Source organism: Microtus oregoni, unplaced genomic scaffold (assembly GCF_018167655.1).
Source record: "Microtus oregoni isolate MIOR12 unplaced genomic scaffold, Mior012 000056F_ref0000123, whole genome shotgun sequence".
Taxonomy (NCBI): Eukaryota; Metazoa; Chordata; class Mammalia; order Rodentia; family Cricetidae; genus Microtus; species Microtus oregoni.
In genome coordinates, this window is record NW_024543832.1 from 10,997,610 (window position 1) to 11,014,741 (window position 17,132).

Below are 17,132 nucleotides of genomic sequence, written 5' to 3' on the forward strand. Positions count from 1 at the left end.
GTGAAAATGCCCGCAGGAAATGAGTATATATGATAACTTAAACAAATGACTTAAAAAAAAGTAGAAAAACCAGGAAAAAGTAACATTCCTAACTTATTCTTTCTATAAAAAGTAAACTGAAATTTCACACATAAAAATTTGTACATGACAGATCATATCATGTAGGTTTAGAAAGCAGATATGAAAGGTTTTTTTTCTTCTTTTTTTAAGTGCTGGAATTAAAAGCGTGTCACCACGTTACATCTCAAAAGCATTTTAAACCCTAATACAGAATCTACAAGTCATATAAGAAGTTCTTAAGTTATGATGTTAGATGGCATTTCTGCATAGGAAAAAGAAATGCAAAGTCAATAAAACTAGGCAAAAATATCTGTACCATATTTATAGAATTAATTTTTAGTGTATATATCAATGAGGAAAAGACTAAGGATTAAACAGCAGAAGAACATGAACAGCAAGTTCTTATGAGCAGAACAAACATTTATTTTTTTATTAATTAATTAATTTATTATGTATACAATGTTCTGTCTGCATGTATGCCTGCCCACCAGAAGAGGGCACCAGATCTCATAGATGGTTGTGAGCCACCATGTAGTTGCTGGGAATTGAACTCAGGACCTCTGAAAGAGCAGCCATCTCTCTAGGCCCAGAACAAACATTTTAAATATTTGAATTCAGCCGGGCAGTGGTGGCGCACGCCTTTAATCCCAGCACTCGGGAGGCAGAGGCAGGCGGATCTCTGTGAGTTCGAGACCAGCCTGGTCTACAAGAGCTAGTTCCAGGACAGGCTCCAAAACCACAGAGAAACCCTGTCTTGAAAAACAAAACAAAAAAAAAAAAAAGGAAAAAAAATATTTGAATTCAACCTTGTGGGTTTCTTCTTCACTGTTGGACTGTAGAGCCTCTTGAGAGGGTGGTGGACCTTATCTTTCCCTCACTAATTGTACTTCCAGGAATCTATTCTCCAGATGTAATCACCCATGAAATGAAATAACAATTACAGCACCTACCATAGTCAGAAGCCTGGCTAGTTGGATACATGTGGTGCAGCTGCAGGAATTCTCCTAAGAGACAGGCTGATATGTGCTGATAGGACAGTGGCAGACACACTGGTAATAAAACATGGGGTACAGTGTAACACGCAATGTAATTATTTCTCTGGAACAGTATAGACTATTTGTTTTTGGTGATGGGGACCAGGAATCAAGAGATATAGGAGACATCCTTTTCATTATGAGTCCTATACATTTTAATTTTTCACCAAATAATGGTACATGCCTATAGTTGCAGCATTTGGGGGGTCACCCCTGGTCTACATAGTAAGTTCTACCCAGTCAGGGCTACATAGCAAAATCCTACCCCAAAAATAACATTTAAAAATGAAAGAAAGTAAATACAGTTCAGCAAATCATCTGATCCTCTTAGTTCCTACTACTGCCAAGCTTGTTCTTCCTCTGGGTTCAGCACAATCGTCTGATCCTCTTAGTTCCTACTAATGCCAAGCTCGTTCTTCCTCCAGTAGCTGCCCTACATGACCTCTTTCCTGCCTGTTTGGTTTGGTTTTGGGGACCTCTGCCTGAAGGCAATCTCCTGTAGAAACCTAGACTATTTCTTTCATTCCTCAGTCACTTCCTGAATTTGCTTTGTTGTAGTCTATGGCAGCAGTTCTCAACCTTCTCAATGCTGTGACCCTGTAATACAGTTTCTCATGTTGTGGTGACCCCCAACAATAAAATTATTTTGTTGCATCAGGCGGTGGTGGCACACACCTTTAATCCCAACACTCAGAAAGCAGAGGCAGGAGGATCTCTGTGAGCTCCAAGCCAACCTGGTCTACAGAGTGAGTTCCAGGACAGCCAGAATTCCACAGAGAAACCCTGTCTTGAAAAAACAAAACAAAACAAAATTATCTTGTTGCTACTTCATAAGTAATTTTGCTACTGTTCTGAATTGTAATGTAATGTCTGACATGCAGCTGGAGCCACAGGCTGAGATCCACTGGTCTGTGGTAAATGAGCACACTGTCAGCTAGCCCCCACAGCCCCAGACTATTGCTGTTCCCCTTAGAGAAGCAGAAGAACCCAGAGGACTTCCGGTCTATTTAAGTCCCACCTTTCCTTTGTGGGGCACTAGGACAGGATGCTGATAAAAGAAGGAACTAGTCTCTCCTACCGAGAACTGGCAGCCGCAGGTGCTGGGTGAAGAGGAGGGTGGAGCGGGTCACCATACACATTCTGAGTATAAAGAACAATGGTGGGGCTCAGGGAAGAATAATCATGAAATCTTTCCCTCTTGCTTCTATTCCAGGGAAGAGGGATTTCATGGAAACAAATCAGAAGCAGCTACAGAGAAACAGAAATTAGGGTACCCTCCCATTGCTCCATTTTACTGCATGAAAGAGGATGTCCTTGCTTATGTTTTTGACAGCGTGTGGAGCAAGGTTGTGGGCTGTATGGAGCAGTTGACACGTAGTCACTGGGAGGGATTTGCTTCTGGTAAGGATCCTAATGAAACCAATGTGAAAAATAATTATTTATGATTTACAAATCCCAGTCGGTCTCTCTGTGTGTGTCTTTGGTGCTGGCTAAACCTAGGACCCCTGAGTGTGCTGGGCAAACGTTACCACCAAGTTACAAGACAGACAGGCCTTGGCCTTGTGATCCTCTTGCTTCAACCTCTCAACTGATATTCTGGGGCTTTGCTACCAGGTCTGGCTCTAAAAAATCTAGGCTATATGCTTTATTAGTACAGTACCTGGGGAAGAGAGATAGCTGAAACCGGTATTTTCCTATCTTCACACACACACACACACACACACAAACATTTCTGAAACCAAGTTTGTAGGAGTAATCCACACATACTTAATAGATTCTCACACACCATGTGAGTGTGCTATGGTTGAATCTCACACTGCCTAGCAGATGGCTTTAGATCCCACAAGGGTTCAGTTCCACAGCCTCTCCCACTCTATACCCCACACCACACGTTGAAGCCTCATGTTGAGACCTGTACTTCTACTCATGAGTCTCCTTCCTTAGGTTTGATTAATGTACTAGAATGGTGTGCAGGACTCAGGGAGAAACTCAGGCTTGCTGGCCTAGAAAGAACACTAGAAAGGATGTAGATGAATAGCCGAATAAGAGATGCACAAGAAATGTTGGAGGAGGGAAGGGGTACCCCACCACCCTCTGAGCACCCTCACATGAGTAGTCGGGAAGCTCTTCTGAAGACGTTTGTTCGGATTCTTATAAAGTCCTCATTGTGTAAGCATGTTAAATAATCAGCTCGACCTCCAGCCCCTCTCTTCACAAAAGTCAGGGGAGTATGGCTAGAAGTTCCAAACCTGATTACATGTTGTTCCCCTGGCAGTTAGCTCTCCTGCTGGCTCCCATCATGAAATTATTCAGATTTTCCCAACCACCAGCCCTCTTCTCAGAATGCAGAAAGGCACTGTGGCTTTGAAGGTTCCAAGGGTTTTAGGAGCTCTGTGCCGGATACTAGGTAGAGACCAAATATGTTCTTTATATTATATAGAGTGAGTCTGATTAATGTTGGTGTGGACGGAAACCAGCAGAGAACTTAGTAAATATCTGAGGATGGGTGGAGCAGGAATGAGGTCTCATCTGTGGTCTTCAGACAAGTACAGAGCTTGTACTTTCTCCTCCAGCTGTGAGAAAAACCATGTGAGTGGCATGTGCTGCTTAGTCTCAGTGAAGAATAGTTAACAAACAGATACTCCACATCAGGTGTACAATCGTTCTATGTATATGGTCAGCACAGTGAACACTCCCACTCCCACAAGTTCATGCCTTTTATAAGCCCTCCTGCTGTCGTTATATGTTACATCCATTGCCAAAGATGCTTCTGCTGAGAGAAGCCAGATGGAGTATGTGGTGGCCCCCAGAGGCTCATAGGGAGTGGCACTATTGGAAAGGATTGAAAGGATTAGGACATGTGGCCTTGTTAGAGGAAATGTATTTCTGGGGATGGACTTTGAGTTTTCAAATGCTCAAGCCAGGCCCAGTGTCACACTTTCTTCCTGTTGTGAAGTCTCAGCTGCCTCTCCAGCACCATGCCTGCCCACACACTGCCATGTTTCCTGCCTTGACAGTAATGGACTAAACCTCTAAGCCTGTATGTCAGCCCCAGTTAAATGATTTTCTTTATAACAGTTGCTGTGGGCCAGGCAGTGCTGGCATACGCCTTTAATCCCAGCACTTGGGAGGCAGAGGGAGACAGGTTTCTGGGAGTTCAGCGTCAACCTGGTCTACAAAAATGAGTTTCAGCCAGGACTGTTACACAAACAAACCGTTGTCTCAAGAAACCAAAAAAAAAAAAAAAGAGTTGCTGTGGTCATGGTGTCTCTTCGCAGCAATAGAACCGAAGACAGAGATTGGTGCCAGACTGGGGTATTGTTGTGAAAGGTGTGACCATGCTTTTGTTCAGAAGAATGTGGGGCCATACTAGTAGGAACATGGAAGATAGTGGAGCTGAGGGTGATTTGAACTGTGGGGGCCTGGCTCAAGAGGTTTCAGAGAAGAAATTTTGGTAAAGAATGTATTTGGCTGCTTTCTGTGCTTGCCCCCCCCCCCAAAAAAAAATCTGCTTGAGGCTAAATTGAAAAGTTTAATGGATTAACAGCTTTGGTAGAGATTTCCAAACTGCCTAGTATTGACTGTGTTGCTTGGTTATTATTGGCCACACTTACACAGATCTATAATGAAAAGGAGCAAGCTGAGCAAGGAAAAATACAAAATGTACAGTTTGAGAAGAAAAGGAGCTCCAGGAAGTGTAAAAAGATTAAAGAAAAGCCTGCTGCTAAGTGGAATAAAGGGAGTGGTGGCCTCTGGACAAGACCCTAGCTAGCTAAGCTTTCAATTTGTGAAAAGGAATGAAAGAAAAGCTTAGAGCCACCCTAGCACTTTGGAGGCAGACGCAGATAGATCTCTAGTTCAGGCCTGGTCTACAGAGTGAGTTCTAGGAAGGCCCGCAGTGAAGGAAACCCTCAGTAATAGAAAGCTGGTGAAAATGAATTTGAATGAGGGGGCCATGTTCCAGTTCCAACAAGCAACAGAATTTAGCAGCTTAGGCCAAATGGTTCTGGCCTTAGAGTCAGGGAATAACTAAGAAAAGCTGCTGAGGCTGGGCATGTGCCAGGGGTGTCCCTGAATGGAGGCCTGGAGAAGCCATTGCATGAAGCTGTGAAGGAGAAGCCTGGATTGCCTTGGAGATTCCAAGATGTTGGAAATGCCAAAGCCATAGGATACCTGCTGAGGAGAGCTGCTAATAGGGTGTGGAACCAGCCCAAGAGACAGAAGTGTGCTGCAGTCAACAAAGCGGAAAGGCATTGGAGATCTGAAGAGCGCTTTGACATCAGACACAGAGATGCAGAGTTTGGAGTTTGCCCGGCTGGTTTTAGTCTTGCTTTGGTCCAGTATTTCCTCGCTATGCTCCCTTCCTCCCTTTTGGAATGGTAATGTATATTATGTGCCATTATATGCTGGAATTAAGTGATCTGCTTTTTCATTTTGACTTTACAGGGTGTAATAGTTAAGAGATTGCCATGAGTATCAGAGACTTTGACCTATGAATAACGTGGAGAGAATAGGGACTTCGGAAGTGGAACTGAATGTAGTTTTGTATTATGAATATGGCTGCAAGCCTAAGAGGGCCAGGGAGTAGATTGTGGTGATTTGAATGAAAATGAACTCTATAGGCTCATAGGAGGTGACATTATTTGAAAGGATTAGGATATGTGATCTTGTTGAAGTAAATGTGGCCATGTTAGAGGAAGTGTGGCACTGGACATGGGATTTGAGATTTCAAAAGCTCAAGCCAGGCTCAGTGTCACACTTTCCTCCTGATGCCTCCTCTCCAGCTATGTGTCTGCCTACACACTTCCATGTTTCCCACTATGACGATAACGGACTAACCCTCTGTACCTGTAGGCCAGCCCCAATTAGATGTTTTCCATTGTAAGAGTTGCTGTGGTCATGGTGTCTCTTCACAGCAGTGGAACACTAAGACATCCACTAATGTTAACTAATGTTAACATCCACTAATGTTAACTAATGTTAACATCCACTAATGTTAACTAATGTTAACATCCACTAATGTTAACGATCTGTCAGATTCCTCCACATGAGCATAATGAGTTTAGATTTATCCATTTCACTTTTTATATCTGTAACTCCTTTTATTTCTGGATGTTATTTCATGAAACCACATTTTATCAATTCATGTATTGATGGACATTTCAAATGCTTTCCACTATTGCTCTTACAAACACTAATGTACAAGAATTTAGAGGTAAATATTTTTATTTCTCTAGGCAAATCCCCAATACTAGAATGACTGATATATAAGTATTTTGTTACAAATTATATGTTTTTCTTTAGCACTCAAATTATTCCAGACCTCGCAGCTTTAAATAATACTGTTGTCTCACACATTTGTGAGTCAGAAGGCCTAGAATAACTTAGCAAGTCTTTTGTTTAGGGTCTCACAAGATTGAGGTCAAGGTATTGGCCAGTGCTGATTTTTCATATGGAGGCTAAGCTAGGAAAGGGTCCAATTATCCTTTTGTGTGTGCTCAGAAGTATCTGTTCCTTGTGGCTGTGATTTTCGTGGCAGCTTTATTTTTCAAAGTCAGCCAGTCAAAAACAATTAAGGAATAGTTCATTTATAATAACATCAAATGACTGAACTGGACTGAAATGGACTGGAAAGATGGCTCCGTGGTTACCACCAGTGGCTGTTCTTCCAGTGAGGACCTGGGTTTGATTTCCAGCACCCACGTGGCAGCCAACAACCTCTGCAACTCCAGTTCAGGGAATCTGACACCCTCTTCTAGACCCCACGACACTACATGCACTTTATACATGGATACATAAAGATAAATATCTTCATGTCTTTAATTACCCTCCTCTTCCTTTTATACTGCCAGCTTCCTATTCTATTAAAAATGTTTGGGAATAAAATTAACTCTAGAAATGAGAGATGTGTGCCGGAAACTACAAAGACCATATGAGCTTACAGAAGACCACAACCTAAATGAAGAGACCCAGGAAAGACAGCCTGCATTTCATGGACTAGAAGACATGCTGCTGAGGTGACAGTACTTCCACGTAGATCCGGATGATCAGTACAGCCCCTACCAAAATTTCACCTGCCTGAGCTGGGGATATGGTCATAGAGAACATAGTACAGGGCAAAGTCTACAAAAGAAAAAAAAGACAAAATGGGAATTCAGCTGCATATTTCGTAGAGATGGGCAAGCGGATCCTAAAAGTCTGGAACTGCAACTGTTGAGGGACAGTTAAAATAGTACTGAAAAGAACAAAACTAGAGAACTAACTTCCTGATTTGAAAACTCTTAAAATGCTGCTTTGATTAAGACTAGCAAAGGACAGATACATCAGTGTAGGACAATTTCAGCAGGGCATCAAGATTAGTCAGTCAGGTGACATCTTGCCAACAAATGTGGCTAGAGTAAATGGGTTTCCACACAGACAAAAGTGAAGTTGGACCCTGATGTCTCACCTACAAGAGTCAACTCAAAAGTGGATGAAACAGGCCAGCGAGATAGCTCAGTGGCTATGGGCACTTGCCCATCAGACCCAACAACCCAAGTTTGGTACTCAGACCCTATAGAGAGAGGAAAGAACCAAATCTAACAAGTTGTCCTCTGAGTTCCACATGCACACGATGGCACATGTACATCTGCACACATACCAATAAATGATAAATGTAAACATTTTAAATAAAATGTTTTCTCTTAAAAATGAAACACTAAATTTGAGTGAAAATGATGAAATCTCAAAAGAAAGCATATAATAGATTTTATGACTTTGGATTTGACAGTGAATTCTTAGGAAATCAAAAGCATGCATAACAAAAAAACTAAGTTGGGTTCCATCAAAATTTATAAGTTTGTGCATCAAGAGACATCCTCTAGATTGTGAAAGACCACACACAGGTCAAAATAATTATAACCACCTTTCCAGACTGGGCTCAGTAGAATGGCTCCCGGGAAGAAGGGCCGTTCTGCTATCAACGAGGTGGTGACCCGAGAAAACACCATCAACATTCACAAGCACATCCATGCGTGAGCTTACAGAACCATGCCCCTAGGGCACTCAAAGAAATCTGGAAATTTGCCATGAAGGAGATGGGGACTCCAGATGATACCAAGCTCAAAAACTGTCTGGGCCAAAGGAATAAGGAATGTTCCATACCATATCCGGGTACGTTTGTCCAGAAAATGTCATGAGGATGAGGACTCACCAAACAAGCTCTACACATTGGTAACTTACATGTCTGTTACCACATTCAAAAATCTACAGACAGTCAATGTGGATGAGAACTAACCTACTGAATCTCAAAGTTGGAGAACTGCCTTCAAAAAAAATAATTATAATCATATACCAGAGGAGATAAAGAACTACAACTTAATAAAGAAAGAACACAACCCAATTTTTAAAACTGAGCAAATGCCTTCAACAGATATTTTTCCAAAGAAGATCTATAAATGGTTAAAAGTCACATGAAAAGATGGTGTACAGTAACTAATCATTAGGGGAATTCAGATTTAAAAGAGAGAGATGCTGTTTCATGCCCACTAAGGTGTGTGTGTGTGTGAGTGTGAAAGGGGGTTACTAAGATGTAGTGAATCCTATTTTTGAGAGAAACTGGAACCCTCATGAATTACTGGTGCAAATGTAAGATATACAGCCATTGTGGAAAGTTCCTAAAATGTTAAACAAAATTACCATATAACACAGAAACTCCTCTACAAAGTATATACATAACCAAGAGAACAGAAAAGAGTTTACACAAAACTGCATGTGTGGTTATAGTAGTAGTATCAGATATAGACCCAAAGTAGAAACTCAGGTGTCCATGGGGTAATGAATAAACACAAATTTGGAGTGTGTGTGTGTGTGTGATGTATAAAATAAATTGTGTGTACTCTAAAACTTCTGTATTGAAACTATAATCCTTGTTGTGTTTTGGGAGCATTTAGGGAAGTACCAGCCCCCTGAACCAGTAGATTTCTTCTAAGAAGGTGAAGAAACACCAGAGGGCTTTCCCTTTCTACGCATACACAGAGAAGAGGCTAAATGAGAACACAGTAAAGTAGGTGGCCGTCCATAAGCCAGAAAGAGAAATCTGAGAGGTCAGCCCTGGTGGCATCTAGAACTGTGAGAAAATAAGTGTTGCGTACACCACCCACCTCTTATTTTGTTAAAGCAGCCCTGACAGACTAATACACCACACAGTAGAATACTATTTATCCATAAAAAAAATTAATTACTGAACCATTATTACAACATGGATGAACCTTGAAAATATACTAAATGGAGACAGACAAGGAGGCCACTTAAAGAATTATGTATTATTTAGTTTATATAAAATATCCCAAGTAAACAAAACCAAAAACAGACACAAAGTAATAGTTGCCAGGGGATGGAAGAAGGGACTTGGAGTGGTGGGAATTTTCTGGAATGACACTGTGGTGATGATTGCACAGCACTGAGTGCAGTGAGAACTGGCATACACTTTAAAGTGCTTTATGAGTCTTACCTCATTACCAAAAAACTTATAGCCTGGGGCTGGGAAGGTTAAGTTAAGTGGCTAAGAACCTTTGCTGCTGTTACAAAGAATTCAGGTCCCAGTAGCGACAGGGTGGGTGGTTGAAAATCATCTGTAACTCTAGTTCCAGAAGATATGATGCCATCTTCTGGCCTCCATGAGTACTGCATGCATGTGGTGCACACACAGAAATGTAGGCAAACACTTAATAAACACATAAAATAAAAAATTAATAAAATCTTTAAAAGTCTAGCCTAAAGAGTATGTGGGGTTTTTTTTAATCTCTCACATGGTTTTCTTTTTTTAATTGATATTTATTGAGCTCTATATTTTTCTCTGTTTCCCTCCCTGCCGCTCCCCCAAGGTTCCCATGCTCCCAATTTACTCAGGAGATCTTGTCTTTTTCTACTTTCTACTTCTCGTGTAGATTAGATCTATGTAAGTCTCTCTTAGTGTCCTCATTGTTGTCTAAGTTCTCTGGGATTGTGGTTTCTAGGCTGGCTTTTTTTTTTTTGCTTTATGTTTAAAAACCACCTATGAGTGAGTACATGTGATAATTGTCTTTCTGTGTCTGGGTTACCTCACTCAAAATAATGTTTTCTAGCTCCATTTTCTGCAGAATTCAAGCTGTCATTATTTTTTTCTGCTGTGTAGTACTCCATTGTGTAAATGTACCACATTTTCCTTATCCATTCTTCGGTCAAGGGGCATTTAGGTTGTTTCCAGGTTCTGGCTATGACAAAGCTGCTATGAACATAGTTGAGCACATGTCCTTGTGGCATGATTGAGCATCCTTTGGATATATACCCAAAAATAGTATTACTTGGTCTTGAGGAAGGTTGTTTCCTAATTTTCTGAGAAATCGCTACACAGACATCCAAAGGGGTTGTACCAGCTTGCACTCCCACCAGCAATGCAGAAGTGTTCCCTTTTCCCCACAACTTCTCCAGCCTAAGTTGTCATCAGTGTTTTTGATCTTGGCCATTCTTTCAGGTTTAAGATGGAATCTCAGAGTTGTTTTGATTTGCATTTCTCTAATGACTAAGGATGTTGAACATTTCCTTAAGTGTCTTTCAGCCATTTTAGATTTCTCTGTGGAGAGTTCTCTGTTTAGGTCTGTACTCCATTTTTTAAATTGGATTATGTGTTCTGTTGGTGACCAATTTCTTGAGTTCTTTGTATATTTTGGAGATCAGATCTCTGTCTGATGTGGGGTTAGTGAAGATCTTTTCCCATTCTGTAGGCCGTCGTTTTGTCTTGTTGACCTTTGCTTTACAGAAGCTTTTTAGTTTCAGGAGGTCCCATTTATTACTTGTTTCTCTCAGTATCTGTGCTGCTGGGGTTCTGTTTAGGAAGTGGTTCCCTGTGCCAATGCATTCAAGTATACTTCCCACTTTCTCTTCTGTAAGGTTCAGTGTGACTGGCTTTATGTTGAGGTCTTTGATCCATTTGGACTTGAGTTTTGTGCATGGTGATAGATATGGGACTATTTTCATTCTTCTACATGTTGATATCCAGTTATGCCAGCACCACTTGTTAAATGTGATTTCTTTTTTCCATTTTATATTTTTTGCTTCTTTATCAAAGAAGATGTGTGGATTGATATCCGGGTCTTCTATTTGGTTCCATTGGTCCTCCTGTCTGTTCTTATGCCAATACCAGGCTGTTTTCAGTACTGTAGCTCTGTAGTAGAGTTTGAGGTCAGGGATTATGATGCCTTCAGAAGTTCTTTTATTGCACAGGATTGTTTTGGCTATCCTGGGCTTTTTGCTTTTCCATATGAAGTTGAGTGCCGTTTGAAGAATTTTGCTAGGATTTTGATGGGCATTGTGTTGAATCTGTGAAAAATATTCACAATGTTTTGAACGATTGATTTATTTATTATGTATACAGTGTTCTGCTTGAATGTATGTCTGCAGGCCAGAAGAGGACACTAGATATCATTATAGATGGTTGTGAGCTACTATGTGGTTGCTGGTAATTGAACTCAGGACCCCTGGAAGAGCAGCCAGTGCTCTTAACCTCTGAGTCATCTCTCCAGCCCTTTGAAAAGTATTTTTTTAATTCTTTGTCCACATATATGCTAGTTAATTTGTATTTAAATTTTCTCTATTCTACCAACAGTTTACCTCCCAGTACTTTGAAGATGTTGTCTGTGGTCCTGTCCTTGAAAGATGTTGTCTCTCGTCCTCTCCTTTGTGCTATTTCTAACAAGAAGCCTGAGCGATTTTGTCCCAATCTATGTTTTCACTTCTGGCCTAGAACCATCCTTATAGACAAGGCTGGCCTCAAACTCACAGAGATCTACATGTCCATCTCCCTGGACCTGGGATTAAGGACACATGTCACCACACCCAGCCTCCAGCTACATGCAACATTTTCTTCTTATTGCTGGTTTCAAGCAGTTGATATGTACTTTGCTGTAGTTTTCTTCCTGTTTCTTCTAGTTGGAGGCAGCTGGGTTTCCTGCATCTACGGACCCAGGAAGCTTCGTTTGGAGTTTTCAACCATGTTTTTTCTTCATATGTGTTTGTTTCTCATTGTCTGTCAGGATGCTGGTTACTCAGAAATGGGTTTGTCGCATCACAGAGCCTTCAGATAACTTGGGCTTTAAAAAACTTTTTCTTAGGTCATCCTCTCCGAGAAACTCATACCTCCCTGGGTATGTGTACAACTATGCTTTTCTTATGTCTGTCTGTCTGTAATAGCCTCTGTTGCCTCTGCTGCTTAGTATCCATGCTTAAATCTATATTAATAAATGTATTATTTTTAGTAAACTCCAATCTTGATTTATATTTCTTCTTTTTCCTCTTTATTTCATTTTCGTTTTTGTTTGTTTGTTTGTTTGTTTTTTCCGAGACAGGGTTTCTCTGGGTAGCTCTGGAATTCGCTCTGTAGACCAGGCTGGCCTCAAAAATCACAGAAATCCACCTGCCTCTGCCTCACAAGTAATGGGATTAGAGGCATGCGCCACCACCACCTGGCAATATCATCAATCTCTGCTGTGATGTTAAATACGCTATTGTTTATCCACTCTATGATCTTGATACTTCCATGTTTCCATTTGTGAAAAAGGGGAGTATCATTTAATCACATGCCTGAAATGCCAACACTCTAGGCCGAAGTGAGAGAATTCTGAGTTGAGGACCAACCCTGGCCATACAGTAAGATCTGACAAAAAGGAGGGATGTAGAATAGCTTGGGAACCTGTTCCTGACTTTGGTTTTGCTTACTGATGCTCTCTTCATTTTGAGTTGATAGTTTCCTGTCCCATATCTTTGAGTCTTTGATCTTGGAAACAAACTGAGGTAATTGCAAAGCATGTCTCATTAGTTTATATCTCCAGGATTTGCTCTTTTATTATCCATTCTCCAGTGTCTTGTCGCTTCCTCAGGCCGAGTACGGTGGTGCACACCTTCACTCTCAGTAGTGAGGGAGTGAAGACAGGAAGATCTCTGTGAATTCAAGGCCAGCTGGAGATAGAAAGTGAACCCTGTCTCAAGATTAATCAAGATTAATCTTGTTTTATTTCAACATGAATGTTAGATTATTATGTTTGCTTATAACAGTTTTTCTTTTTGTTGCTGTATAGTAATTGTTATATCTACTGCTGATGACTATTTGGGTAGCGTATGTTTTTCTGCATAGAGTGCTATTAGGAACATCTCCATGTGTCTTTGGGGAACCTTTATACTGGATATATACTTGCATAGAATTGGTGGGTCATGTGATAAACTATGCCAATGTTAGTGACATCTCCCCCCAAATTTTTCTAATGTGGCTTTACCTATGTACACTCTCTCAGGTAGTGTGAGTTCTAACGAGAAGTTTTTGAGGGCTAGCCCCAATGCTCTCTCAGGGTCCAGAAAGAAATCTATAGCCAGTGAAGGCTAGGGATCTGAGGATGATCCATATTTCTTATGCCAGTTTCTTTATTTTTCTGTTTCTATTCTAATTCTCCTGTCCTTCTTCTAATTCTTCCTAGCTTCTTCTTCTAGCTTCTCTGTAGCTTAAAAACTCTCTTTCTCCCAGAAGCCTTGAAGTGATAAAGAAATTACAAGAGTTGCCTCTGATTGGTCAAAAGCACATTTCTAGAGCAAGTGATAAAGAGCTGAGCTGTTTACCATGGCAACACAAGGGTCCAAGGTTACAGGACTAAGTCCGTGACCAGAGGGTGAAGGGCACAGTGCCCAGTGAGATAAGTTTTGAGACACAGGTCTTTTGTTAACAGACTGGCAAGCAAAGAATTGCCATGGTTTTCTTAGGGTGCTTTGTGTAATAACCTTGGTTGGACTTCTGAGACTCTGACCTTGTGCATAGCTGTAAGGTTTTACAGTTGTGATCTACTTTTAAAAAGCCTTTAGTCTAGATTGAACTTGCTCTGGGGTAAAAGTGGGCTAATTGTATGCAGTTTGTGTTAGACTGAGGAGAAATTGTTATTTTTTGATAATAGTCAAAGTAAAAAGGAACAGAGCAGGCTTTTAAGTGTCTACAGTCTTCATGGGACAAATACATTCAGTTATGAAGTATGTCCCAGTATTTTCTATATATCAAAATTATGCAGCCAAAATAAAAGTCATCTTTCTGACCATCCACAGATATATGAGCCCATAAGACTGAGATGCAATCATGAGATTACATATACACATCACATGAGATCACACACTACAATGCAGGTATTGGGGAGACACCAGCTGCTTTAGCAACCATGAGCAGCACTTTCCAGAGTCGATGGTCCTGCAGACCTTGTCTGGGCAGTGTTAGCCTCCACCAGATGACCACTCCTGATTGACATCTGAACACTAGTTGTCACCTGCAGTAAGTAATTCTCACGGCCCCTGACAGTTCTAGTTGCCCAACCTTTGCTATATTTGATGTTGTCTATGTGTGTTCCCTTCTGAAACCCAAGAGAACAGGACTGATACTTTTCATTAAAATTACTTGGTCAGGCCAGTGATAGGGCTCAGCAGGTACAAATGCTTGCATGCAAGCCTGATGACCTTGATTGGAACCCCCAATCTCATGAGGTGGCAGAAAAGAGTTGATTCCTTACATTGCTCTCTGACTTCTACACACATGCGCATGCACACCTGACAGCACAAGCTCATATTTGCTTCCCCAACCCCCATAGACACAAACAAAAGCAAAACTCAAGTAGGTATCTTGCAGTGGTATACACCTATAACCTCAGCACTTGGGGGAAGTGGAAGGATGAGGAATTGAAGGTCAGCCTAGGCTACATAAAACCCTCTTTCTATTTACGCTGGGCGGTGGTGGCGCACGCCTTTAATCCCAGCACTCGGGAGGCAGAGGCAGGAGGATCTCTGTGAGTTCAAGACCAGTCTGGTCTACAAAAGCTAGTTCCAGGACAGGCTCCAAAACCACAGAGAAATCCTGTCTCGAAAAACCAAAAAAAAAAAAAAAAAAAAAAACATCTTTCTAAAACCTAAATAATTAATTAAATACAATGAAGTGGGTTGTTCTTATGAGTGTTTTGAAAATACGACAAATGTTAAGTCTGGGGCTGAAGAGACAGCTAAGCAGTTAGAGCCCTTGTTCTTGCAGAGGACCCAGGTTAACTCCCAGCACCCACATGGTGGCTTACAACCATCTATAACTCCAGTTCCAAGGATCTCGCATCTTCTGACTAGTCTTTCCTTTTTGAAAAAAGATTGTTTTTATTTTATTTTTGTGTGCTCACACATTTGTCTGCATGTCTGTCTGTGCACCATGTGCGTGCAGTGCCTGCAGAGGTCAGGAAGGTGGTGCTGGACCTCAAGACTGCAGTTACAGACACTTGCAAGCCATCATGTGGCTGCTGGGAATAAAACCTGGGTCCGGTAGAAGAGCAGCCAATGCTCTCAACCTCCTTTCTTATACAGCCCAGGATCATGACTACCTGGGGGTGACACCATCCAACTTGGACTGGGCCCACCCACATCAAGAAAATGCTGCAAAGCTATGTGTGTAGGCCAGACAGACGAAGGCAGTTCCTCAACTGAGTGCCTCTTTCCAGGTGACTCTAGTGTTGACAAAAAAAAACCTAACCAGTACAGAAGCCAACCTGCAATTTAGTCATGTGACATTCTGTTATGTTTGTTATGTTTTGTTTTTCTATAAACCAAAAGTATATAAAACTGAGTAATATTCTTTTTTATTTCTCTTCATTTGTTTGTTTGGTTTGGTTTTTCAAGATAGGGTTTCTCTGTAGCTTTGAAGCCTGTCCTGGAACTCTGTAGATCAAGCTGGCCTCAAACTCACAGAGATCCGCTGATCCACCTGTCTCGGCCTCCCAAGTGCTGGGATTAAAGGCATGTGCGCCACTGCCCAGCCATACCCAGTATTCTCACCTTTTACAAATGCAGATGCTTTAGCATTTGCTGTGCACAGAACTTACACTCCGGACTGCTCACCTGCACTCTGGGCCATCTGTGCAAAAGATGCGCAGAGCTAACTAGAGCTCTCAGAGGCTATACAGCTTATGTTGGCGATCATTTTAATTCTCAATCAAGATGGTTTTTGAAATCTAAATTAGGAAAAAAATACTTAGCTTTACGTTATTATCATGTTTTTAACTAAGGAACCAAGCTTCACCACCCATTGTCTCTGAGAAGTGGACCATCTCTGAATTAGACATCCAAAAACATGATTTATCCTCCGGTTCATTTTCTTTTTCTCCCCCCTCCAGTTCATTATCAGTGTGTCTAATGATAAAAAGCTCAGAAGTCCCGGTGATGAGGCTCAAAGGGTAAAGGAAGCTTGCTGCCAAGCCTGACAACCCGAGTTTAGTCCCCAGAACCCACTTGGTGGAGGAGCAAGCTGTCAGGTTGTCCTCTGACCTCCATACAAGCACCATGGCACATGTATGTACACACATACAAATAAATAAATGTGATACAGAACTTTGAATCTCGCAGGGCAGTGATGGCACACACTATTAATCCCAGCACTCAGAAGGCAGAGGCAGACAGAACTCTGTGAGTTTAAGTTCAGCCTGGGCTGAGCTACAGACCAAATTCTAGGACAGGCTCCAACACTACATGGAGAAACTGTCTCAAAACATAAAAGAATTAATCCCAGTTCCATATATACTAAAATTTGGCAGTTATGACAGTAATGCTATGAACATTCTTGCATATTTCATGTCATACACATGTTAAGTTTTCTCTTTGCTTACCAAGGTTCACTATTCACTATGCTGGTCTTCAATTGTTTTGTATACTAAAGGATGTTTTTGTGTTTTTTATTGTTGTTGTTGTTGTTGTTGTTTTGCTCTTTTTGTTTTTTGAGACAGGGTTTCTTTGTGTGTCCTTGGCTGTCCTGGAACTTGAAGGCGTAAGTCACAAACAATGCCACACCAATTCGGGGTTATGATTATTAGGGTGGTATTTATTTAAAGGGGAAAAAACTTACAGATCACTGTCCCAGGCAACAGCCCTCTTCGCAACCAGGAAAGGAGTCTAGTCGCAGGCGGAGCAGGAAGTGAAGAGAGAGAGGAGAGGGAAGTGGCCGCTTTTTTAAAGGGAGAGAAACCACGC

At 41.3% G+C, this 17,132-nt stretch overlaps 1 protein-coding gene across 8 annotated transcripts in view; it reads left to right on the forward strand.

Annotated features, from left to right (window-relative positions):
- Fam149b1 (family with sequence similarity 149 member B1) overlaps positions 1-17,132 on the forward strand; it is a 46,923-nt gene that overhangs the window by 18,158 nt on the left and 11,633 nt on the right. For all 8 annotated transcript variants that reach the window (XM_041639050.1, XM_041639051.1, XM_041639049.1 and 5 more), the window contains one exon: positions 2,308-2,495. In XM_041639050.1, the coding sequence (XP_041494984.1) occupies positions 2,308-2,495 (188 nt within the window). The remainder of the gene's footprint in view (positions 1-2,307; positions 2,496-17,132) is intronic.